Below are 26,292 nucleotides of genomic sequence, written 5' to 3'. Positions count from 1 at the left end.
ATGTCGATCCGCTGCTCTGTCTCGGTGTCTGAGATGCAATTTGCTGTGCTGCGAAAGTGTATATATTCTGCAATCAAGCAGACAAGTGGATATTGAATTTCAATGAGCTGGATATTTTCCTCATTTACCAGGATTTTAATGGATACGGTTTCTCAGACTAACATACTATGTGAGGATGTAGTAGAGGCCTGAGAAGCGTCGTAGTAAAAGAAACTGTGCCGCATTGACGCTGGCCTCTTGCAGCTCTCTCTCTCTCTTCCCCCAACAGGAACTGGCTAATTTCCTGAACTTGATATACCATTTGGTCGACACGGAGGGAAAACATCTGAGAGAGGGGGATCTCGGAGAATTCTCCACTTTAAAACGCTTAATGAGTGTTCAAATCTCTGGGTCAACGCTTTTTAATGTTTTACAGGTGACGCAGGGGTTTTTTCTCGCTGACTTTGGAGGAACCTTAAAAGAAGAAAGTGAGCAGTCAGGAAATGAAAGTTTTTGCAGGGGTAAAGAGGAGGAACAGCTTTATTTTAGTTCTTCAGATTCCCCCCTCTCTCATGCTCAGCCTCATTAGCAGAGTCATTCACAGATTTCCTCCGCCTGCTCTCTGCAGTGTCAGAAGGCATCGGATCACCTGCACCAGCTTTCTGTGTGTAGTTTTCAATCGCTGCTTCAAAGAATTCTGATGCTTATCTTGGTTCAGTTTATACAGAGCGAGTGTGTCTGTTTCTCCAGCGTTGGTAGCGCTCTGTGTCAAAGGTCACAACCTTAGCTGGAGGTCATCTCTCTGGTCGACTCCTGGTTGGCAATATGACCCCCTCTCCCGACGGACTCTACCTCCTTCCCCCTCTCTTTTCTCTCTCTCGCTTTCCTTTCCTGATGACCCTACAAAGTGGCTAACACGTGTAACTTCCTCCATTGATTTAGACGAACCCTTGACCGCCTACGCCGATCCCTCCACCAACCGTAGTGCTTTGGTCATCCTCGTCTTGTTTCTTTAAACAGATTTAGTTGCTTTTTGCTTTCAAACGGTGATGCTGGTGCAATAAAAAAAAAGGAATAATTTCCAGACAAAGCGCTTGTCTGCCTCTGTACAGCTCAAGCATTAAACTTGTGCAGAGTATTACTTGAGCCTATTGATCGGAGTCCTCTGCAGCAGAGAGGGCAGTGTGCAAAATCAATGCTTTATTTTCTCCTAGGCTAGCCTTGTTCATGCTTGTGTTTTTTGTCAGTGAAAATGAGAGGAAAACAAGGGAGAAACCATTTACTTCCACTCTATTCCATCCTTTCCTTTTACTGTAGTGACTCATTCAGCCTCGCACTTTGTCATCTCTTGCTTTTTCGCTCCTTCTCTCCATCGCTTTCACAAGCGTGAATGCACGTCTTTATAGTGTTTTTTTTTTGGGATGAAGTCATGCTTGGTTTTTTGCAGCGGTTGTATTGTAAAGTTACGTGTGTCACTTTGCCACTCTGGTAAATGTGGTGAGTGTGTATTCGTCCTAGCTTGTTGAAGGTTGTGTTGCTCATGCAGCCCGTTCTCACTCCGAGGGCGTCAAATGCTGATGTTTTGTCACGGCCCTCGGCATCTGATACCGATGCACAAGGCACTTTTGAGACGCCCCGGGCTTTCAAGTAACTCCAATATAAACCCGTCAATCAACAAGACCAATTTGGGTCAACCTTTTTTTCCGAGCTTTTAAGATAAAGTCAGCTCACTTAAATACATCAAAATCAAACTATCATTCCGTATTTGATCATTTGTACACCAATTTGTCCATTTCATGAATAACTGACATCAGATTGTACAGTAGCTACAGCTGAAAATGGGACCCACAATCCACTTCTCCCAGGTCCTATTTTTCCTCCTGAATATCTTTGAATCTGCCAACCTCAATAGCTAGAGGAATAATAGCAGTTCTTAAATGTGCAACTAAAGATCTTTAGCTTCTGGATATGAAATATGGAAATACGAGTAAAAAAGCTTTCTCTTAAAACACCACAAGTTATTTCTGTAGATATACTGTATATTAACCTCCTCCATTGTGTAGATCTGAGGCGCAGCATTGGTCGGACATGAAGTCCGAGAGAGGACGGAGTCACACAGAAAAGGGGGTCAGCGAACGGGAACACGGCTGGTGACAGGCTGCCTGCATGTGGGGTGGTTTCGCTAACGAGGAGCCATTGTGCCCTCGGTGAAGGTTAACTCTCTGATTCAGGGAGGCAGGAAGTGTTAGCTGCCTCCCCTGCACTTTTCCCATCCGCGGCCTCTGCCAAGCCTCGGCAGAACAATCCAGCCCCTGTGACTAAGAGGGAGGAAGGGAGAGAGAGTCAAAGACAGAAAGAGGGAGAACCAGAGAGGAGGAGGAGGGGGAGGTAAAAAAAAAAAAAAGAGTAGAGAGGTCCAATTCTGCAGGGTAACATCAGGCTTCCTACGTTATGCAAGTGTTCCCTTTTTGCCTGCCTCACCCGGGGTTTTGATACAGATTGCATGAAGCATGATGGTAATGCAGAACATTCGGCCTGTCCCCTCTTCACCAGAACAGCCTCCATTTAAGGCAACTCAGACATATTTTCCTCCACAATTGGAGCTGCAAAGTGGCCAGCTGTAGCCAGGTCCAGACAGGTTTAAAGCTCCGCACACACAGCAACCAAATGGATATCACACAAAATGCACTCAGAGACAAACACCCACACAGAAAATAGATACCTCAAAACGATGCGCACACAGACAAACACACAGAGAAAATAGATACCTCAAAATATGCACACACACACACACACACACACACACACACACACTCATAAGTCACAACACCTCATAGCGAATCAACAATCGCATCTTTGTTAAATTATCCAGGAAATTGTTTGCGGTGCTTTGATAACACAGGTGTTTATATGGTAATACCTTCAGGAGGCTGGATAAGAATGAAACAATAAAGTCATTAGGGTGTTACAAGACGAAATGAAACCAGGGCTCCTTCACACACTGCAACCCATCACACACACACACAGTGTCTGAACCAGGAGAGGCTGAACTCTTATACACAAATTCATTAAATGAAAGCTTTTGTCAGCTGCCGTAATGACCCTTGATGTGTGTGAACCTGCGCCAAGTTGTCCGTGGAGGAGCAATTTATCTCCACTAGTGTTGTGCTTATATGGAAGATAAAAGAAAATAGAATAGAATAGAGTTTACACAAGATAGAATAGACCATTCTTAGGAAGGTGGTCTCACCTAAGACATAAGAATAGCTCCACTTAAGGGCTTTTATCTCAAGTGTCGTGGTACGTGAGTAATCACTGATATGAGGTGACCCCACCACCCAACCCCTCGTGCGGTTTTCTTATTGACATACGGCTTATTTCCCATCTGTCAACATTTCATATCCTCAGTCGTCTGTCTACATCCTCACAGGCAGCAACCTTTGCTGAGCTCCCTCTGCTCTGAAGTTGTGTGAGATGATCGTCCGTAGGCGTTTCTAAGCTCAGTTACACGCTCATGCTATGGCGAGCCAGCCAGCTACAAAGAAATTGGGCTGCCCCCTCTTAGACGATTAGTCGACTTATGCTTTTTTCATGCTGAATGACTTATTTCCAGGAATTTTATGAGCACATCTTTGGTAAACGCAAGATTTAAAGTAGTGTTTTTGTGTGATTCCTTGTGGAGAAGCTCAGTTTTCAGATCTGTCGATTAAATCAACTAATAGATTAGTCGCCAAAATCGTATGTGTGTTTGGTCGAGGACAGCCCTAAAAGAAATTCCATGTAAATTATAGACAACTCTGTAGTTCCTCCTCTAGCGTTTCTTTCACCTAAGTTGACATAGATGATCCTTATCTGGCACGAGCTGCCCAAAGACCTTTGCACGTCATGCAGCTTGTGAACAAGCTAATATTGGTTGCGGCTCAACGTAGTGTAACACGTCTCTTGGTCAAGTCACAGCAGGTCAGATCTCCTAATCTGACATAGTGACCATCTGGAAAGATCCCAGTTTACTGTGAATAGTATTTACTAAATTTGAACTACTCGTTACTGAAAAAAGTAATCACATTACTGCACAACGTATACTCATACAACGGTTCGTATGATATCTTACAAAAACGTATTCCTCATTTTTCTTGCGTTTTCCTACGAATGTCTAGCAACACGTGACAATTTCTGCTCATTACATGTATACAGTCTTTTCAAAATAAACTTCCGTCTTCACAGGAAACAACTTGGTTAGGTTTAGGCAACAAAACTACTCGGTTAGGTTTAGGAAAAGATCATGGTTTGGGTTTAAAATAACTACACTTGAAATACTTGGTTAGGCTTGGGCAACAAAACTACTTAGTTAGGTTTAGGCAACAAAACTACTTAGTTACAGATACAGTCGTGTCTAAGGTAACCCCCATGTTGCAAAAACTCTAGCAAGACTCGCTGACTCCCTAACCAAACCTTAACCATTCAAGGTCAATGCCTAACCTTAACCATCATACGAGAGTTTTGCAATGTGTGCTTTACCCTCTAGACACAACCTACAAACAGGCAAAAGTCCGGTGATTTTTTGACCCACCATCCACCCCGACATCCTCCCTATGCTGTGTTTGTTGCTCTTTATACTTCCTGGTTCACTATTACGTGGGTTACATACAAATTGATTTCATGGGATATATATGAATTACAGTGCATTACCTTTCGTAGGTATAGCTACGAACGGTGTATGAGAACAGCCTGAACTGTTACATGTCGCTGTCCAACGCTGCTCTGGACACGTCGAATCATTATTCCAGGCTGAAAAACCATGGATGCATTTTGTCTGTTTGTCCGAGTGGGGAGCAGTACAGGGTGACAGACAGGCAGGGGTGTGAACAAAGATGTCTATCCACAAAGGTGCCCTCTCTCATCTGATCCCGACACATCTCTCCTACAAAGGAAGGGCTGTGCACAGCGTGCAGATGCTGCTAGCCTGCCTCTGTAGGTAAATAATGAATAGGTCACACCTGGTGGTCTCTTACAGGCTCGCTGCAGCCTCTGTCCCTCTCTCTCTGGTGGTGGTAGTGGTTCGGGAATATATATGTGTGTGTATGTGTGTGGTAGAGGTCCAACATTAATCAAAATTCTCCTGCAGTCTTCATTTTTGTTGTGTTTTCTGTAACCTTTAGCTACATGGTGTCCTCTTGTATGACACTCTGAAGTGCTTTAACAGTGTTTGTGCTTTTAGTGTGTGTATGTGTGTGCAAAGCAGTGACATTGAGACCCATAAGAAGCATTAGCCGAGCATGTGTGTGTGGCTGCATATGACCACATAAAGATGTGCCACTACAAGGTGACAAATGAGTGGCTTACATCTCTACAGGCAGCTAGAAGAGAGACTGCGCTATAGTCCAACAATCCAGCGTCCATCATGAGAACGGATGATTTCATAAGAGATGTCTCTAATGCCTCGGGACCACAAATGGCTAGAAGCTAATTTAATATCATTATTTGCGATCACTTCAAAAGATAAAAGGGACCTGCATAAAAGATTTCTCAAATACCCAGTTGAGATGTAACGCACCATCAGTCATGCCAGCAGAGTCCCTCTCTATCAAGAAGGCTTGTCTCATTAAAAATACATGTGGTGTATTGAGCTGAAGTGGACCAATCCTAAAAAAAACTCCTCGTGTTGCTTTATAATCAGAAGGTAATGAGCGGCTACATGCTGAAGTGGGTTTTCTACATTTTGCAGTATTCAAGGAAAGGACCAGGGCTGCTACTAAGAAAGAAGTTTCAATTTTGATCAGTCAATTTGGATTAATTGATTAATGTTTATAGGGCTGAGCAATATGATGATATACTGTATATCGTCAAAACAATATAAAAATGTCCATCATATATATTTTCCTATATAGTTTCAATATATTCTAGGTCTATATTTATGTATTTTTTCTCAATAATTTCACTTAAAACTCTTATGTTCATGTTGCACTCAAGTTCTTAAAGTGAGAAAATACTCTACTCTACGTCGACGACTACGTCTACTATACTTTTCATTTGTCAAGAATTTAATTCACACAGGAGTATACAAAATAGGCTTTATATTTATATATACTTTCACGATACTTGGGTGCCGATTCGGTATGTATTAAGATTTATAAGTGTTTCAATTCGATAGTTCAATTTATTGTGTTTTTTTGTTAACTTTTTTAACATTAGTACATGTGAAAAAGTCCAATAAAACACTTCTAGAATCTTTTTCTTTGGAAAATCTCCAAATTGATACAGTAAAAACTATTGATTTTCAGCGTGTATGTAGTCAGAGATGTCCTGAAGCCAAATATATCAGTCATGTTTAGTCTATAAAATGTTAACAGATAGTGAAAAATACCTATCAGAAGTTTCAAGAGCCCAAGGAGGTGTCTTCAAATGGCTTTTTTTTGTCTGTTCAACAGTCCAAAACCCAGCAATTTTTAATTTGCAATAACATAAAACAGAGAAAAGCAGCAAATCCTCACATTTGAGAAGCTATTATCGATTAATCAATGAATTCACTAATTGTTTCAAGGCTAAAAATGACAATACAATTTGGATTCTGTATTGCTGTCAGTCTCCACTTAGACTACTGAAATCCCGTAAGCACCTGATATATTTCTTTAGAGGTAGTTTATTTACTCAAGAAAGAAACTCTTCCATAAGAGGTAGATATGCCTGCTTCAGCCCTGCTTATCAGCAGCGAGGGCCGTGTGTGGCAGAGATAGCGTGCGGCGAGTGCGTCACAGAGAGCGTGTGATTGGAGCCGGATTCAGGAGTCAAACAGCGTTTTATCTCCTGTATATCAATCACGGTGCACTGTGGCCCCTGCGCACACGAGCGCCGGAGCTCACCGCATTGTTTGTTGTAGCAACAAACCTGCTCTGAAGTGGTATTGTGGTGCCCTTGTTTTTTTCATATTTTTTCTAAAGGTTAGTGCTCTGTTGTCAGTGAAGCGGGAGAACAGAGTCCTCAGACTGCTGGTTCACAAAGCTCAGCAGCAGCAAGAATAGAAATCATAGGAATGCTATTGACAGCAGCTCCTCCAGTCAATAGTCTTAAAGGGTTTTGTGTTAACACACGAGGCAACAAGCTGCACTCCACTCCTGCAAGATAAACTCTTGTCATCAAGGAATTAGAGTAACTATCTGCTTTGTGTGTTCTCCTTGTGAGCGAACAACACGGCGAATCAAAAGAATGTTTACTGGGCTGCAAAAGAGAAGAGGTGGAAGTGGAGAACAACGCCATGTTTCCTGTCTAGTGATTTGTAAAACTCTTGAATTAATTTTGGCCTGGAAAGCTGCCTCTGCTTCCAGGGAGTTTTCCCTATAAACAGTGGAAAGGAGACTCCTGCCCCTCGAGTTCTTTCCATTCTTTCCACTAGTATGTGTGTGTGTTTGGACACGCTCGCACACATGCACAGATTTATGAACATGCATTTCATTCCCTGTTAGGATTTGAGCTTTTTCACCTAAGATACTAATGATACAAGTGAATATTTGAGCAGAATAGTTCTCTTTTGTTACAACTCTGGTCTTATTTTCACTGTTTGGCCATCATTTCTTTCTGTTATGATAACATTATATTTCTGGGGAACAAGTTCGACAGGGCATAAAAGTAAACAGTGGTCAAATGATGAAACCAGTTGTAACCATAGACTGTATATAAGAAGTACACGTAGTCACCGTGACATCAACCGTTGGTTTGTGGACTGCCGTTTTGAAGCCTCCAGTTCGGCATTTTGTCCGTCACCATCTTGGTTAGTGACATGAGATGCCTATTTAGATGTCTATTTGACTCTAAATGGGACCATAATTTACTAAATGAACATCATGCTGTATTGAAGAAGACTTGAAACTAGCGATTGAGACCATAAACTCATGTTTACAATGTTTACTGAGGTAATAAATCAAGTGAGAAGTAGGCTCCTTTTCTCATAGACTTCTATACAATCAGACTTCTTTTTGCAACCAGAGGAGTCGCCCCCTGCTGGCTGTTAGAAAGAATGCAAGTTTAAGGCACTCCAGCATTGGTTTCACTTTTCAGAACCAGATGTTGCCACCTGGTTGCAACACAAATCACTGTATTTGGAAGTAAACACAAAAGTGAACACACCCAAAATTGTCAGTATCAAAGCACAAGTTTGTACAGCTACGCTATGCACAGTAGAGTACCATGTTATAATTACTGATAGGAATGATAAGAGTAATGCACAAAAAAAGGTCAAATATAATCAACAGGCTGCCCACACTTCAACTTTTCATTTGCCTTCCTTGTACTTTTTGTTTTGCTTTATGTGATCAAGATACTAAAATTATTTGCCCGTGGCGCTTCTCCGAGTTTTTTTTTTCTATGTTTCTCCCAACAACACTCAAGTCCGCCGAGGCCAGGAAGAAAAACAACTTTTCCAAGTTTAGTTGTTGAACATAATATTGAATCTTGAACACTGGTATTGACTCGTGTCCCACCAGACCAATTTAATCGGTGATTCAGCTCGTACAGTGCATCCAGCAAAAGGAATCATGTTATTAAGCCCCCTTAATGAAACAGTCAGGGTGGACTCTCCATATCTCCTTGCACTAAAAAAAAAAAAAAGCTCATCTAAATGGAAAACACATTGTCTTCATTATTTGCAAGTGTTGAATGAAGGCAGTTGCCATGGTTACAGCCATCGGAGGCTGAAGCCTGGTTTGAGGCCAGAGGGGCTACAGGAACAAAGTGGCTCCTAATGGTGAGATTGTACAAATGGCTCTCTGAGAGGGTTATATATCGTTGGCATTTCCATGTTGGCCAACACAGTCGCAGAGCGGCAAACGATCACTTTCACATCATATCCCCGCGTCAGCGCCGGCTCTGGTTAATGAAACAAGATAAATCTCACCAAGTTATTTGCTATTCCACCGCGCCGTCTACTAAATATTCTTCGAAATCCATTTCTAAACGGCCATTCTGTGTTGTTTTCCAATGCATCCGCTTTTAAAAGAGCCGTGCGGAAACTTCCAGTGTACACCAATCAAAATGCAGATTGTCTACACAGCATGGTGTCCACCCGGGAGAATTACAGCTGAATACTAAGCAGGAGAAAGCTCTCCGTTTTGACTGCTGTTTATGCTTTTGAGACAGGAAGAGGGAGGCAGAATGAGAGAGAGAGAGAAACGGCAGCGCTTAATTCATTTTCTTGTCTGAATGTAGGTTAAATTACGTTTAAATCCCACACAGAATTGCACATTGCAGGTAAATGAGTCACTTGGCAGCTGATAAGCGGCAGCAAAGACACGCTGGGATTCGGGGACAAGGTGCCTTTTCGCGGAGAGAAAGAGACACATCGCTAATAATAGAGGAAGTGGTCACGTGGGACCTCTCTGCCCTCCGATTCATGTTGGATAATAATTGGTTTACCTGATACGACGCCTTGTGTTTGGGCAGCGGTAAAACAAATTACCAAGGGGTTGACCTTTGGCAGCGCGGTGCTGACCCTAGCAAGGGAGGTTGGCTGACAGGAACACCAACAAACCTCAATGCCATACAAGCCAATCTGGATGTTACTGGCTTGACTGGGATCTGACATAAACACTTACAGACAAGAGTTTTGTTAATACTGTTTCCTGCATTTATATACATTTATATAGCAAATGACACACCACAATGAAAGTGATTATCAAGCTTTCCGTAACAATGGTGGTCTATCAAAAGAATTTGAAATGATATGCAAATTGCTGTAATATTCATGCATCACTCTAATGCAGTAGTCTCACTTACTCTTACTGTATTTAGCGTCATTAATAGAGACCTGGCACTCAACGCTAGATAATATTGACTAAAAATAGTTCTCTCATTTACGGTCTTATCGTGCTTTCCCAGCCCTGAGTAGCTTCTGTAGGTCTTCTGCTCAGGCTGTGGGGTGTTTCTCAAAGTCAAGGACGCTTCCTCGGTAGGTCATGCCCTACAGAGGCTAGGCAAGACTGAGTGTGAAATTCAGTACATTACAATTTCTAGTAGGAATATTGATTTTGCATTCTTCAAAACAATATACACAGAATCAAAACATATAGGCCTATTCAAAATAAAATGAAATCAACAGGTATTTGGACAGTTATAATTTAGAAACATACAAAACATACAATTAATATGCTTTCCTCAAAGCCACCAAACTCCATTGAAAAACACAGCAATTTTACGTCACCGATTGTAAAACACACTTCATTCAAACTCGAAAGAAACAAAATAAAACTCATCAGAATTGTCTTGGTTAGCTCTTTCGACTGTTCTAACAATCACCAACTCTGGTTTGGTCGAAATAAAACCTCAATTCTCCACATTAGATACGAAAATATGCTACCCCGTTGATACTCTCTGCCGCTGCCAGCCTCGCTGAACGAGTCTGACGCTGAGCGAGTCTGACGCTGAGCGAGTTTGACGCTGAGCTACGAAAGTCGGAACAAACTTTTAAATTAGTAGAGGTTCAGCAACTGGATTGGCCATTTCTTACCTCAAATTTTTTTTCAGAAACAGATTTTGTCAGACTGCTGAGGTGAAATAACAAGCAGTTTACAAGCATATTTCCCCTATTGAAATGCATCATGCGCATAGGATTGTGGGTGTTTAAGGAGTGCGGAGGATGCACACAATGCATCCTTGAAAATCCTCTCAACGAAGGACTCATTACTCGGTAGAATTCGAAGGATCCTCGACATTGGAACAATCCTTCGGCTGGATTCGATGACATAGCATCCTTGAAATTCAGTCATTGATCAGTGGACAGCCAGTATGTAGCCTGACGGACGAAACCCAGGGAGAGAAAGAAGACTAAGTGTCATTCAGAGCAAGTATGAATAGTTGCAACAGCAGATTTCTGATCGTCAACATGAATACAAGTGAGCAATTGAGCTCTGGTGTTTGCTGATGCTTTAAAAGGCTCCTTTTTATGTAAAGACTCACTATTGTAAATGCATTAAGGTAGCGGCAGCTTGCTGCGTCTTGTTTGTGCAAGGTTTACTTTACCCTCCGAACAGGTTGTTCACACGCTTGCAAAGAGCTCTGTTTGTGCTGTAGCCGACCTTAAAGCCCGTTTCATGTCTTTGTTTATCCGAGTAGAGAAGAGTTCTCAAACTCTCAAGACGTGTTTGTCCTTCCTGAAGCTCAGACGCTCTCTTGTTGGTGTTCTCTACAAAGCATTCATTCATGTGATGAAAGAGATCCAGGGCTTTTCAAAAAGGCCCCGGCGTGACGTCTACAATATCCATTTTTCTGTAGATCAAGACTAGATATATTCCCAATTTGAATTTAAATCCCAGGGAATTGTGTGCGGCCTGCGAGGCACGTAGCACTGTCTCAACCAGGCGCCGCTCGATATTATAACACAATTTGTATGTTAAAAAGGTGGCCCCTGTTGTTTGGATGTGTTTCTAAGTGTGTGTGTGTTCGTGTGTGTGTGTGTGTATCGACCAGCGGAGGATGTGTCGCTGACAGGGCAGCCTCTCTGGCCATTGTGTCGGAGAGGGGAGGCTGCTTGCTTTCAATCCATTATTGACTAATCTCATTAGTCGAGGATCCTAACGCTGAATGAGCCGCAGAAACTGACTTCTCTCCCTCCCGCTCGTCCAGATACACACCAATCACGTGCGCGCACACAAACACGTTCACGCATATTGAAGCCCTCTGCCACAGAGAAGAGGGGAGTCACTTGTAATTATAGACAGCAGTTTTGAAAAGAAGGAAGTTTTTTTATTGCCCTTAATTAATCATTTTAATTAAGTGACTGCCTATCTGTGCTTTTCTACTGGATTAGCTAATTATATGCTCAGCACTTTCTACTCCGTGTCCTGACGTATGTGCTCCCCATCGCCTCTGTCCCACGGCTTGCTTGTACTGTATCACCGTGACAGCCTGTTTCGCTCTGATCGCTCTCACCTGCGCGTCTGTAAAAACAACCCGCTTTGCATATCAGCTCGGCTCCTGACAGCGTAAACTTTGCAGTCATGGAAAAAGGAGATGCAAAGTGTCAATTGGATTTGCACGGAGGATTCATAATAGCCGCCCGGCCAGCTTCGCGTTGTTGTTTTTCTGTGTTCGTTGGCGGCCAGGTGACTTAAAGGCCGCACACCTCTGCAGCAGCACCAGAGAGAGCGAGAGAGAGCAGACCACTGCAGAGAGAGATTCATGACCCAGCCAGCCTGTAATTGCTGATGGTTCAGCAGTTTTTCGGGGGCTGAAACAGGAGGATACGGAATTTCTCAGCCTTTTTCCCGCTTCTTGCAGCATTCATTTCCTCCTCCTCCTCCTCTCTGATCCAGTGCGTCTCTCTCTCTCCCTACCTCAGCTGCCTCTCACACCTTCCCCTCTCTGTCTGTCTGTTTATGTGTTTGTCTTTAGCTGTGTGTGTGTGTGTGTGCCGTACACTTCTAGAAATGCTACCGCAGGCAGCATTGTTTATGTTCACCTGTCAAGCTACCTCAACTTCCCTGATGGATGATGTGGAGCTCTGTTGTTTGCCAACAGCTAGAGACGGGTTGTAGCTAAATAACACCCATGAACATACAAGATAGGGATATTATACAAGGCATCGATCCACAATGGAAAAGTCCTCTCTTCAATAGGAAGGTGAACGGGCGCTTAAACGTCGATGAGTGGAGTAGTCGGTTCGACTGAAAATGTATTAATCGCTCATTAATCGTCATTCGTCGAGTCAAAATGTCAAACGTTTGCTGGTTTCAGCTTCTCAAATGTGAGTAATGTATTCAAAGGTTTTATTGATTTACATTTTTATGTAGACAAATATATTTTTAAAAATAATATATCCACAGAGCCTTTAGAAAGGTGCCGAATAAGAGTATGGCTTTTCCTGAAAAAAATTATTGTGATTTTGAAATAGTCCTTTTAGAAATTTTGGCGGGTCCAAAACGAATGCGACATCTAGTGGCCTAATGTTATCACTGTTATCAATAGCACCTTTAATATACATGTATATGTTAAAGGTGCTATATATACTAATAGAGTGCTCCAGGATTGACGTATTTTTATAGGCCAACCAGGAAGTTAGCATCACTCTGATTCTCTCGACAAAAAGCCAATTGGATTGTTCCACTGGGTTTTTGGATTATTGCAGAAAATAAGCTCTGCGGAACAAACACAAGTTTATGATACTTACACGTTTTGTTCAGCAAGATAATCTTCACAACTGAACACCACTTCTATGATGATTGAAATGTGAATGCAATCACCAGAAGTAAAAAGCTAACGTTAGGCTAGAAACGGACTACACCACGGTCGCATGAGCAACTTTTTCAAGACATATAAAAGCTTCAAAATTCATGTTGTCGTTAAAATCTCTTCAGTTTGTGTTAACCGCAGACCTTATTTCAGGCATCTAACTAAAAACCCATTCAGAAAACCCTTTCACTTCGATATGAGGGAACCAAAAGTCCTAAAATGCTGACTCATTTCCAGGTTTTAGGAATATGACATGGTGAAATAAGCCCTTTTAGCTCACCATCGCTTTATTTAAGTAGTGATATGTCAGTTTGGGTGTTCAAATAAGCTTAAAGCTCCATTTGATGACACGTAATGGCATAAATAAACAACTCCTCGCATTATAAAGAATTTGTGCAAGCTATTTCTTTTTCTTCAGCATGTGTGAAAGAGATTATGTGATGTTATTTTGTGTACTTATGTGTGTGAAAGGACGGGGCTGCTATATCGCTCGTCTTGAATTGCATAACGCCTCCTCTGTCCTGGCATTCAATATTCATTTGATGTTATTTTTAGCTCGCTGTAAGGTTATATAAAATGAGACATACTGTTCTGCAAACATGTGATCTACATCACTGAGACTACTTGCGCCGCACAGTAGGAATCGGGGATCTGATATACATTGAACGAGATAATTCAGAAGGCCTCCGCTAAGATGTGCACTCAAAAAAAAAGAAATATTGAATAAATGTCTTCAGTGTTTGATTGAGGAGTCTGCTAAGTCTACTCCCCTAGAGAATCTCCTTTTCCTCCCCAGACACATTGGCATTCTTCGCAGCCACACGCGAGATGAGAGGCTTCCCGATTCATTTACACAATGGCAATCAAAGCATGACGGCCCGCAATCTCTGGCAAATGCAAGTGGCGAGGTGGTGGAGGTGGAGGTGGAGGTCTGTCTGTTGCATGGAATTCATCACGGCTCCATGAGGAGGATTTGTGACTGAAATACAGCAGCCAGTGCTACCTAACCTCTACCTAACCCCCAACCCTCTTTTGCATACACACACACTCGGACACTCTGCCTGGTCACGGACGGGGCGTGTAGGACGGTGGTGTATATAAAGGGGGGAAGGGGAGGGAAGAGAGGCCAAACCGCTGCAGTCAAAAGCCTCCTCTCTGCGGATCAAGCGTCCGCCTGTCTGGTAATGTGTTGTCATTGACCAATTAGGAAATCCAGATCAAACAGGCGCAGGGAATGGCCCCTCGCTGCCCCTCTCTAAGCACTCTGCTCTTTTTAATTGAGCACATTTGTGGAATGAGAGGCTTCTCCCCGGAGGGGCCGATGGCTGCAGATACGAGCAAGCTGTTAACACAGGATCAGTCCGCTCAGCAAGGTTATCAAACGATCTGCTGATATATATAAAACAAAAATTGATCTTAATGAGCCATGCCAGTTAGAGGATACCGATGCAGGTCTGTGGAGTGAGAGGAGAGGATCAGTTTCAGAGGATGCAGGTCTGCGGAAGTTTGGACACGAGTTAATGAAACGAGTGGAGATAAAAGTCAAGGTCAATGGAACAGAAATCTGTCGAAAGTCAATTGATTAGTTAATCAACAGAAATATCGACCACTGTTTCTATAATAGATCATTCATTTAAAGTGAAACTGTATAACTTTTGTTGAACATTGGTTACGGTGGCCACAATTGACAATCACGTGATAAGGATGTCAATGGTTAACCATTGAGAACATGTTTGAGCAGTTACGCATGCCGGTCTATCGGTTTATTTATGGTCTATGCGGCCTAGGCGTAAGGGTAGGGGTAAATGATGATCAACAATGTTTTGAATGATGCTATTAGGGTTAGGGTTATTTATTTATTTATTTTTTTAAAAGGGTGGGTCTTAAGAGGTTAATTTAAGGTCTATATGCTGATTTAACATGGGCGCCGAAAGGACGCGTCATCTGATCGGCTCTTCTGATTTCGGCTGGGCGATATGGCCAAAATGGCCTTCTATCACGATATAGGTCATTTCGTATATCGATAATGATATATATCACGATATAGCATGTTTTCTGGTAGTTCAATAAATGAATAGTCTATATGAAATAACCACATAGTAAAGCCTATTTTTGTATACTCCTGTGTGAATTCAATACTAAAGTACTAAGTATTTTCTCATTTAATTAAGAACTTAATTGCAAAATTATCATATTTTCAGAGAAATTTTAGTTTGTATGCTTGTTATCATCAATTTAGACGACGTAATTGTGTATCACGATATAGCAATATATGATATCTTCATGTTATGATTCCATTGAAAGACGATAAATTATCAGACCACTGATCAAACTATTTAGAAAGAATATCAGATGATAACGATCGATGGTCGATCAATCCGAATACCCATGAGCTGATCAAAATGCGGCAATAAACTTCAGCGAATCTAGCAGAAAATACAATAAAAGGCAAGACATTTATAACACAAAACATTAAAATGGGATGGGATGGATATAGCGCTTTGCAATGCGGCGTCAAAGCTCATCGAGTCAATGGAAAACACCTCTTGTATTTCAGGTCATTTTGCGGGTTTTTTTCTTAAAAAATGATGGGTTAGTTACCGGTTAACGGGTGTCGGGCTATTGAAAACAAAATGAACTGACATCCTTAGCTAAAATATAATGTAGCAGTAGCAGTTAGTCATTAAATCAGCAAACTGACTCCGTCCACTAACGTCTATTACACAGCTACATTGAACTAAAGTTTCCTAACATTAGCCACCATAAGCTACTAGTCATACCAGACCAAGTAAGGCTGTAGCAGTAAAACCTCTGAGTGTATTGAGTTCAACAATGGTGTATTTTATTGCTTATGAATTAAAGTTTTCATTCCTAAGAGGAAGACTTTGTTATTTCTTCCTTGAAAAGTTCTATCATCTTGCTTTTATATATTTGATTTAACCAGGAAATGCTTCACAAAGACATAATACATCCCAGAAGTCAACCGAATAAAATCTAGTCTAGAAGTCTGCTGGATCAAATCACAAAGAGTGGTTTTAAGTAGTTTTCTTTCTTATGTCGTTGTGACATTATTCGAGTAATGCTAGATATTAAACAATTAATGGATTGATTAAAATGATAATGGATAGATGAATAGATAATGATGGTAAGCGGAGATACAGAAACTCTGCTCATGACATTTTAAAACAGAGACGTTAGCTGGGTCGTTACGAGCGCTGGCAGTTTGATGGTATGTCTTCACAGGCTTCTTCGGTGAAACAGAGAAAGCTCATGTTGCTGCTGTCCATCAGTGTCTGAGCAGGTTGAGCTCATGCACTATTTAAAATCTCTCCCTCTCACTCTCCCTGCGTCTCCTCCCATTCACTCAAAGTCACAAAAGGCCAAAGGTCACCGGCACAATGGAGACAAGGAGGTCCTCCATCCCCCTGCCTACACCAATAACCCCATCAAACACACACACACACACACACACACAAGCCAACAAACACACACAAAACTGCCCCTAACTTATCACCGCCGCCCGCACACCGGGCGTACACACTTTCCGAGGCAGCGAACACACAAACGCGCGCGCCCTCGTGTTCTGCTCTCAGCCTTCTTTGAATTCCTTCCCATGTATCTTGCAGCTCGCCTGTCACTCCTCCCCCCAGCGCTATCAGTCTCTCTCTCCCAGACCTCATAATGGCTCCTCCTGGGTAGCGGCTGCGTCTGCGGGCTCCCGCTATTTCAAAGTTTTAGCTGGCCGGATTAAGCGTGGTATGTGGAAAATGAACAGCCACTCACAGGAGGGACACATGAGCTGAATGCATAATAAACCAGGAGACTGGCAAAGAAAAAAAGAAAGCAGAGAGAAAGGAAGGAAGGGGAGGGTGGTGAGAGGGAGAGGGGGGAGAAAACACTCACTCACAAGTTGTCTGAAGCCGTGTCAGCACCTACACGGCAACAATATCACTCACCCAAATGGAAATCTCTTTGACTTTTCCCTCTGTGCTCACACAATCAAAGGCAATTTTGAAAGTGTTTCGAGGGGGCCTGTCGTGACGGCTTTCTTTGTGAGATATTGAGTGCGAATTCAACCTCATATCGCAACAGCGAGTGCAGGTTTACACTTTGGCTCGCTGGTTTCATCATCATCACATGCCTCCGAAATTCCTGGAGGATTGCGGAGCGGAGAGAGGGGAGCTTTGGCAGCTATAGCGGCGAGGCTGATAGAGCAAGCGAGGCTAGCTGTTAGCTGCTTTTTTTGTTGTTGTTGTTGGGGCTATTTTTTGGAGGCGACACACAGTCATGTGGCTCATCTGTGTTGCCTCCAGCGCCCCGGGGGAATTGACCCCTCCTCCCCTGCTATTAGCGTAAGGGTGGAAGGAAATTAAAAGAGTAGCTGTTTGGAGGAGGCGGTAGAGGGCAAAGAGGAGAGGAGAGAAACCACTACGATGCTCTTCATGTTAGGACCATCTTTTGCTTGCTCTGGTAGCCGGGCGAGTTGGAGGGCGGGTGTGTGGGGGCGAAGAGAGACTGGCCCCCATCTGCTTTTGTCCTGTTTTTTTTTTTATCGCGGGCGGCGATCGGCCTCTGAGACTTGGTGAAATGTTACACTTGGTTAGACGGGAGATATTGCTTAGGCCCCTCTATGATCCCCAACCCTCTGTTTTCTTCTTCTGCTGCTGCTGGGGGTGTAGCAGCAGCAGCAGCAATGGTGGGGGCCTCAACCACCCCACCACCATGCTCCCTTTGCTTTTCTAATCACGCTGCAGATGTGCCTGATGGCTGAACAATCTCTGTGTACTGAACGTGGGGCTCCCGCAGGAATCCAGGAGGCTTGCTTATGTGAGCTGTCATGAAAAGAAAAAAAAGAAAAAGTGAGAGGGCAGGGAGGGAGGGAGGGAGTGAGTGAATGTGGGTCTGCGTGAGAGGGAGATGGAGAAAGACAGAGGGGAAGAGGGAGAGATCAGTGAACAGCGACAAACGCAGCAGGGCTCCTTGGATTGTGTGTGAGTGAGTGGCACAACTGTGAGCCCACCCTTGCTCACGGTTGCCGCTGGAGCTGCACACCAAACCACATTAAATAAAAGAAATCCATTCCCAAGCCTGTTAAGGAGCCATGTGGGGAGGTGTGAGAGTGTGTGTGTGCACTCGAGTGTCCATATGTGTGTGCAGCAGAGAAACGGGGGGAAGGGAGGAAGAGGAGGAGGAGGAGGAGGTGATGGAGAAGGGCTGAGGGGAGGGGAGGTAGAGCAGGGAGGTGGGACAGGCAGGAGGCAGCTCACATTATCCTCCGTGCCAGCTCTGGATGGAGCCTGCCGAGGATTATGGCACATTCTGTAAGGCAACAATGGAAGCGGCGCCGATTCGTACACATTTCCATCCTCTCTGCTTTTTCCTCCGTCGAACAAACACAGCTTTGTCCTCGCTGCCTGCCTGGCCACTTACCAGGCAGAGAACCAGGCAGACACCTGGAGTCCTAGAGCTGCCCTCTCCAAACTAAACACCCCTCCCCTCGGAGCGGGAAAACGGCGTCTCTACAATGTTGAGATAATTAAAGGGGAGCTTTCACGCCGGCCTCGGCCGACAGTCGGAAGAAAACAAGACATATCTGGGAATCAAAGCTCATTAAAATCATGAGGGTGAAGAGATGCTTCCTCCTCCTCCTCCTCCTCCTCCTCCCTCATCTTTATCGCCCTTAAGCAAGTGCTGCAAACAGCCGAGCCCTAGTCAATGATGGCGCAGATTAGCCCTTTATTGCCTAATTCACCTACAATAGACGACACGCGGGGACGCGATCACCTTGAGCAGCACGTCTCAACGTGTCCCCATGAGGTGCGAGAGTGATGCTGATTCCTCCGCTTAGGCCACCTTGTTCCGTTTTAATAGTGTCAGCAGTACTTTCGATTAGTGAGGTGTGTGTGTATCACTGTGTGTGTGTGTGTGTGTGTTGGTTGGTTGATGGGGGTGTTTCACACAGCTCTGCGGAGGTGTAACACCCTGCCTGTAGTGTTGTTGTAAAGCACATTAGGAGTGACTGAGGGTGTTGTTATGGTATCATGATGCCGGTCCAGCACTCAAGGGAAGGTGAGAAGATCTGTGTGTGTGTGTGTGTGTGGTCGGGACGGTGGCCAGCGTGACTTGCTGTCTTTCCACTCCTGCAGCCACCCTCCGACTCTGCCTGTGTACGAGACTTCGGCCGATTCCCTCTTGAGGCGGGTAATGTGTCTTTATTCAAACACTGCACCTGCGTCTCCTTAAAAGCGTACGTTCGGTTTAATTAAAGTCGCCCTCCTCTCAAAAATGTTTTTAGCTTATTGTTTCTTCACTTGGATATTTGTGCAGAGTGATGTATGTGCAGAGTTTGACGACAGGAGGCTGTCTTCACATTAGCCCCGTTTCCACCAAGAAGTTCCTGGTAATTTTAGTCCCAGGACTACTTGTCAAGGAACTGAAAAGGTTCTTTCAGCCCATTGTTGTCTGCGTTTCCATAGCAGTCTAAAGACGTGAAGATTAGTCCACTGACGTATGAAAAAGCAACGATCATCCCTGCAAACTCAACCCTGAAAGTTCCAGTACTTTCAGAAAGTATTACCCCCCGACCAGGCCCTGGAAAAAGCCCCTTGAAAAATGTCCCCGTAACTTAATTTAGTCCCTGGTCCCTGTGGTTGAAACGCAATGAGTTCCTCCAAAGGTTCCTAGTTTCGGAGGAAGGTTCCTGTGTTTGAAACATGGCAGTTAACCTGCTGTCAGGTGATATTACCCACATTACGTGAACATTTACTGTTGATTTTACCTCCAAATAAAGTATTTTAGGGCGCTTTCACAAGCTATAGTCTGTTTGGCTAGTCCAAATCAGAGCAAAATTGATACTTTCAGTTCGTTTTCTGTTTAGTCTGGTTCGGTTTCACAGTGCACAAATTAAAGCGGACCAAATAAATATATTAATTTGCAGAGGGGTGTGTACGTCATCTCAAGAGCTGCCTCTTCTATGCAGGGAATCGCAGACTTTGAAATATTGCTGTTGAAGTGTTTTCACTTTGACTCAGCACTGATCTACTGCGTGCGAATCCCATCTCCAGTTTATCCCGAATGACTTTATAAACATGACTTTATTTTGCATATTCTGTGTGTTCTCTTTGGCCCAGATGTCAAGCAAACATCAGCCTTCTGCAGAAGTCCCGGTCAGTCCTCTCCCACTCATGTTAACCTGTCGTTTACCTGTGTCCATCTCAACAAATGCCAGCGCTGTCAGCCTGTAATTCCCTGCGTTTTGGTTCACTTCCTGCAATTGAGTCGGATTATGTTCTCACTGCAATCGAACCGCACTTCGCTTTGTAACGGTCACCGAGGCCACGTCTCACAAGCACTCTTGGACTGGGTGTTTCGGTCCGCACCAGAGTACGATTACTGCGTTCATAACCACCCAAACATAAGGCAGCAGGCGTTGAACCGCTCCAAAATTTGATTAAAACTGACTAAATGTTAGCCTGTGAAAGCGCCTTTAGATAATCTGGCTAAAGAGTTGTCTTGTTTACAACCTGTCTCATTTCTTGCTGTAGCACCATGTTCCCAGATCTTAGCAATTACTTTGGTGAGCACAATATTATCATAACCAATGGCCACAACTACACAAATAAGATGCAATTTGTAATAAAGTGGAAGTATCCTTTTAGCAGCACCGTGCCCGGCCCCTGAGTAGCCTGACTGTTTTGGTTCACAAGCCATTTATATGAATAAATTAAATCTGTTTACCACTTCCCTGTGCCTTGACAGCTCAGCTGAGAGACTGTGTAAAGCGGCGAGGGTTCGTGATCCATTTGTTCTGCCGTGATGGCGGGATAAAGCTAATCATTGTCTACTCCTCTCCCCCTCAGACTGTTTTCATCCTGCAGAGCAGAGGCGCACAACTCGTCTACGTTACATTAACAGGCTAGAAACTCTCTTTGAAGATGCGCGGGGTTGGGGTTTTGGGTGTCTGGAATAATGTTTAGATTGTGACAGTTCAAAAAGCAATCCCTCTTACTTACCCGGAGATAATGTTCTGCTTTAGTGTCTTCGTTCAACATTGTTTAGCGTCACCGTCTTTTCCACTCCCCGTCGCGCAGTTTTGTCATCAAATTAAATCCGCAGCCCCCTTTTTTTCAAGGTACACTTATGTAACATGATCACGTAATGAGACAAACATGGACCGTGCCTGACGGGAGACGATCCCGATCCTCCGCGGGGTGCCGTGTGGAAACAAAGCTTTTAAAGTGGTGGTATAAGGAGGGGAAGAAAAACATTGTTTTACCCTAGAGGTGGGCTGTGAAAAAGCCCATTTGAAGAGGTAGGCCTCATCTGTCACTGGGCAATGGAGGAGGCAGCCATGCAGAAGCCCCCTGATTATAAAGAGATAATTTCATCCAATCCTCCGGTGGTGCTCCATCACCTTGCCGCCATCCTCCACTGCCTTTCATATTTGTTCCCAGCCTGCATCTCCTCACCCGTTTCGTTTTATTACAGCTCCCACTCAATACATATATTTTAGCTCCCGCTTGAATAGGGAAGGAAAGCGGGTCTCCCTCCTCCCCTCCCACTCTCCATCCCACCTCCCCATGTGCCTTTTGTTGTGCAGGAATCCGCAGCCCTCAACTTGTTGTGTAACGCCTGCCGCGCAATTTAGTAAATCAACGCACCGATTTTCCCTCTCACACACGTTTTCTGGGGTAACTAACTGAATGATAACATCTGTAAGATTGAAAAAAAAAGCCTGTAAATAGGGTGAAGCCTCATAATTGCATCTGTTGTCATATCTCCTCAGCATCGCGGGTTTAATCTTTAATTTGCCTCTTGTTAGTCATTAAAGATATAACAAAGGAATAGTGTTTAATTAGAACAAGTCTGAAAATTAAATTACTCCCCACAACGCTGTCATCTCATAAAAATTATCATGGGAAGAAAATAAATGTAAATATGTGGACGCGGGCTTTAGCGGGGAGGTCAGAAGTATCATTACAATGTGTGTTTAACAGGGGAAAAAGCAGGGGTGGTGAATGGCAGCCCAGCCTCTTTCTTTCCCCTCATTTTAACTCACTGTTGGAGCTAAGAGGGATGACATGGAGAGGAGAAAGAGCGCGAGAGAGAGAGAGAGCGAAGGGAAGGGCAGGAGGGTGGAGAGAGACGGAGAGAGCAGGTCGACTCGCTCATCAATAACCACAAGGTCAGACAGGCAGTGCCGGGGCTGAGTGGGCCCTGTTAGGAAGCAGCAGCTGAGGATTTGTAGAGCTTGTAAAGGCTTAAAGCAACACCGCTCCGCCTTCTTTGTACCACTAGACGGGCCTTTGAAGGGCCAGGGAGACACCTGCTGGTGGCTGAGGGGCACGATGGTCCAGGGATCAGCTCACTATCAGCTGGCACGGAGAGAGAGAGAGAGAGGGGACTGAGGGGAGCGTTATAGCAGCAAACACTAGAGGGGTGTGTGAAGGATGTCAGAGCATGAACATATATCAGCTTTTTCCTCTTGAGTGAATGTTTTCATTGATTATATGCTAGTAATGGTGGTGTTGATACATGTTAAGATTATTTATTTAACCTTTTTACCCAGATAGTCTCTTGAAATCAGGATATGTCTTATTAGTAGGGCTGCAACTATAATGATTATTTGATTTTGTCAATTAATCGATAAATTGTTTGGTCTATAAAATGTCAGAAAATAGAGAAAAATGTCGATCAGTGTCACCCGAAACCTAAGATGACGTCTTCAAATGTCTTGTTTTGTCCACAACTCAAAGATATTCAGTTTACTGTCATAGAGGAGTAAAGAAACCAGAAATTATTCACATTTAAGAAGCTGGAATCAGAGAATTTAGACTTTTTTTTTTCTTAGAAAATGACTTAAACCGATTAATCGATTATCAAAAGAGTTGGTGATTAATTTTAATAGTTTATTAATTGATTAATAGTTGCAGCTCTTATTGAAGATAGAATATCTGGAATCAGGTTTATTGACTCCTGATTCACAAATGCCTTCAAATTGCCACATTTACCCCCTAAAATCCTACCAAAGTCACAAAGGTGTTCAACTAGTGAGCCCAGACCTTCCTCCGGTCTCAACTCTCCGTCTATGTGCGACTTCAAAAATGTCAACAAACAAATACTTTCCATCTCGCGAAGAGAGTCGGAATGGAAAAACTCTTCGGATGTCTCTCTCTTTTTTTATGAGCTTTCTAATTTATGGAGAGGAATGCACTGGTGTGCCCTTCTCTCCTCTCAAGTACAGGCATGAGCAGCTCCAATAGGTAGCATAAAAGCTCTTTAGCTGTCTAGTGGAGTAGATTACTGGCCCTGCCGTTAAATCCAGCTAGAGACCCCTAAGTGAGCATTATCAGTATGGTGCAGCATGCTGCCTCCTCTCCCTCTCCCTCATCTCACCGGTACTTTGTGCAGTGAAATTTCTCAGTGTGTGATGGTAATGGAGAAAGATGGCGTGGGGGGCGGGAGGGGTCTGAGTGATGGGGGGGGCGAGTGTTTGAGTGAGAGATGATGCGCCGCAGGAAGAGATGTCCCCGCAATAGCAAGAAGGAAAGATCGAGATGGGTTGAGATAAAGGAGGAGTGAAGGGAGGGAGAGGATGGAAGTGAAGATGGAGCTCTCCACCACCCATATATGTGCTTGTTAATCCACTCAAAGCTGCAGGTCACTATGGGTTATAGCCGACAGTGTGATGTTTATTTGATGCCGAATGCAACATTAAATTAGACCCCAGCGGGCAAAATTGATAACCTTTAATGTAGCTTGTAATACTTTTTAACTTGTGATAATGTTATGTAGCGTGTCAGATTGCAGCTCCATTGTTTGCCTTCTGTGAAAAATTATTCCTCTGGAAAAAAAAAAAAAAAGAAAAGGGAGCGAGAAAGAGGTTTTCCATATAAGCTGCTGCTCCAAAATCAATAGTGCGCTGTAAGGGGTTTTGTTAGAGGAACTCTTATGTAGCTGGAGAGCGGTGGGAGGAAGAGGAGGAGGAGGAGGAGGAGGAGGGGGGGAGAAATGAAATGTAGAGCATGTCTGGGCCCAGGGTACAGATAATTGTTAACCAAAGATTACATAATGACTAAGTAATGTAAACAGAGAGCCACATGCCAAGTTAATGTTCTCACAGGCCGGGATGGAAGGCTTTCATGCAGTTTTCTCTGTGTGTCCCTCCACCTCTGTTCATTTTCGCCCCCGAGGTGCTCTAAACATGGTCAGACATCCTCTCTGAGCCATCCAGTGTGTCCTCTCCGAAGCGTTCGGGGGCAACTGCCAGGGCTTGTTAAGGGTGTCACAGGAGCTGAGAGGAATGTCATCCTCTGGGCTCTCTGAGGTGCTTGTCACCTGCCAAATCAATATCTCCCTGCTCAGTTCACAGCATCACACACACACACATAGGTACACACTGAACTGCAATATCCTGGTGGTGATGGGATTGGCAGCTTCCCTGTGAAGAGGCGATCTTTAACACGTGTTCTGTGTTTTCTGTTTGCAGAGCGCTCCAGTTTAATGGCTGGCAGATAGAGGCCGAAGAGGGACAATCAACATGAACTCGATACCGTCGATGGACAGACACATACAGCAGACAAATGATCGTCTGCTGTGTATCAAACAGGTGAGTGTCAGCTGTTTGATTTACATCATGTGAGGGTTTGACACATAAGGCACATTTATGCTACCAATTACATGTGATACAGGTGGGAAGTAACAAAGTACATTTACGTAAATATTGTTGAGTAAAATCTTGAGGTACTGGTACTTTATTTTAGCATTTCTATTTTGGGGAAACTTCCTACCTTTACTCCTACATTTACATATTCCTCCGTTACATTAATCTAATGGCTGTGGTTGTTAGTACATTCAGTTTTCATATTAAAACATTGGAAAAATGACTGTTTTATCTTGATAGTAGGGCTGTCAAAGTTAGCGCGATAATAACGTGTTAACGCAAATTTGTTTTAACGCCACTAATTTCTTTAACACATTGCCGCAATCGATCTTTCGGAGGTTGTACCGGGCTCAGTTTTAAAGTTAGGTATCATATGAAACTAGAAAACCTAAGATCCAACCCGCGATTAATCGTGTATAATCATGTGATTAATCGCGATTAACAACCCTACTTGATAATGAAGCATTTTTACATTTTAAAGAGTTTAAGCAGGAGAATTTGTTAAGGAATTTTCTGAAACGAGAGCACGGAAAATCCTAAAACTAGATATTCAAGGTTTCCCTTGACAGTGACAATATGACATATTGGTGAAAGTCTGACACAATATCAAAAGTTCTGCTTCCAGGCTTACAAACTAGTCTAAAAATATTCTACTTTAATACTTAATTGCAGCACTTGTTAAAAATACACTGTGGTATTGCTACTTCTACTTAATTTCAGCCGGCCGCGGGACGTATTATTGTGTAAACATAGATTATCTACAGCGTTGATATTTGGCATCTGGGCTCTGACCTCGTCATCCCCCACGAGGAAGCTCAGCACAGCGGGGAGCGACGGTAATAACTTCCCCTCAAGGAGAAGGTAGAATCAGAGGCTACAGGTGGATGCTTGATGCAGGGTTGTTATAGTAAACTAAAACTGAAGCTAAAATGAAAATAAACTAAATAAAAACTACATCCTTTAAGAAAAAATAAACTGAAAGTGTATTGCCTGGGTAAAAAACGAAATAAAATGAAGGTAAATTAATTTTAGTTTTCGTTTTTTAGCTCTAGTTTATCACTCCTGAAAAAAAAGAGATATGAATTACCGAATTAATTAATCAGGAATCCGTTGGTACCAACCATGTCATACTAGCTTGTCGTGAAGGATACTAAATAACGCTCCAAACTTACGCTTAATTTTGGCGAGGAAAAACTGGCATGGCCATTTTTCAAAGGGGTCCTTTGACCTCTGACCTCAAGATATGTGAACGAAAATAGGTTCTATGGGTACCCGCGAGTCTCCCCTTGACAGACATGCCCACTTTATGATAATCACATGCAGTTTGGGGCAAGTCATAGTGAAGTCAGCACACTGACACACTGACAACTGTTGTTGCCTGTTGGGCTGCAGTTTGCCATGTTATGATTTGAGCATATTATTTCATGCTAAATGCA

At 43.4% G+C, this 26,292-nt stretch overlaps 1 protein-coding gene across 8 annotated transcripts in view; it reads left to right on the top strand.

Annotated features, from left to right (window-relative positions):
- The window catches only part of LOC119479220 (zinc finger MIZ domain-containing protein 1-like), a 133,093-nt gene that overhangs the window by 60,433 nt on the left and 46,368 nt on the right, over positions 1-26,292 (top strand). For all 8 annotated transcript variants that reach the window (XM_037754582.1, XM_037754580.1, XM_037754581.1 and 5 more), the window contains exon 3: positions 24,683-24,802. In XM_037754582.1, coding sequence (XP_037610510.1) covers positions 24,734-24,802 — 69 coding nt within the window. In that variant the 5' untranslated portion in view covers positions 24,683-24,733. The remainder of the gene's footprint in view (positions 1-24,682; positions 24,803-26,292) is intronic.

Source organism: Sebastes umbrosus, chromosome 20 (assembly GCF_015220745.1).
Source record: "Sebastes umbrosus isolate fSebUmb1 chromosome 20, fSebUmb1.pri, whole genome shotgun sequence".
Classification (NCBI taxonomy): Eukaryota; Metazoa; Chordata; class Actinopteri; order Perciformes; family Sebastidae; genus Sebastes; species Sebastes umbrosus.
The sequence above is the reverse complement of the archived record's forward strand: the minus strand, read 5'-3'. Positions and strand labels throughout refer to the sequence as shown.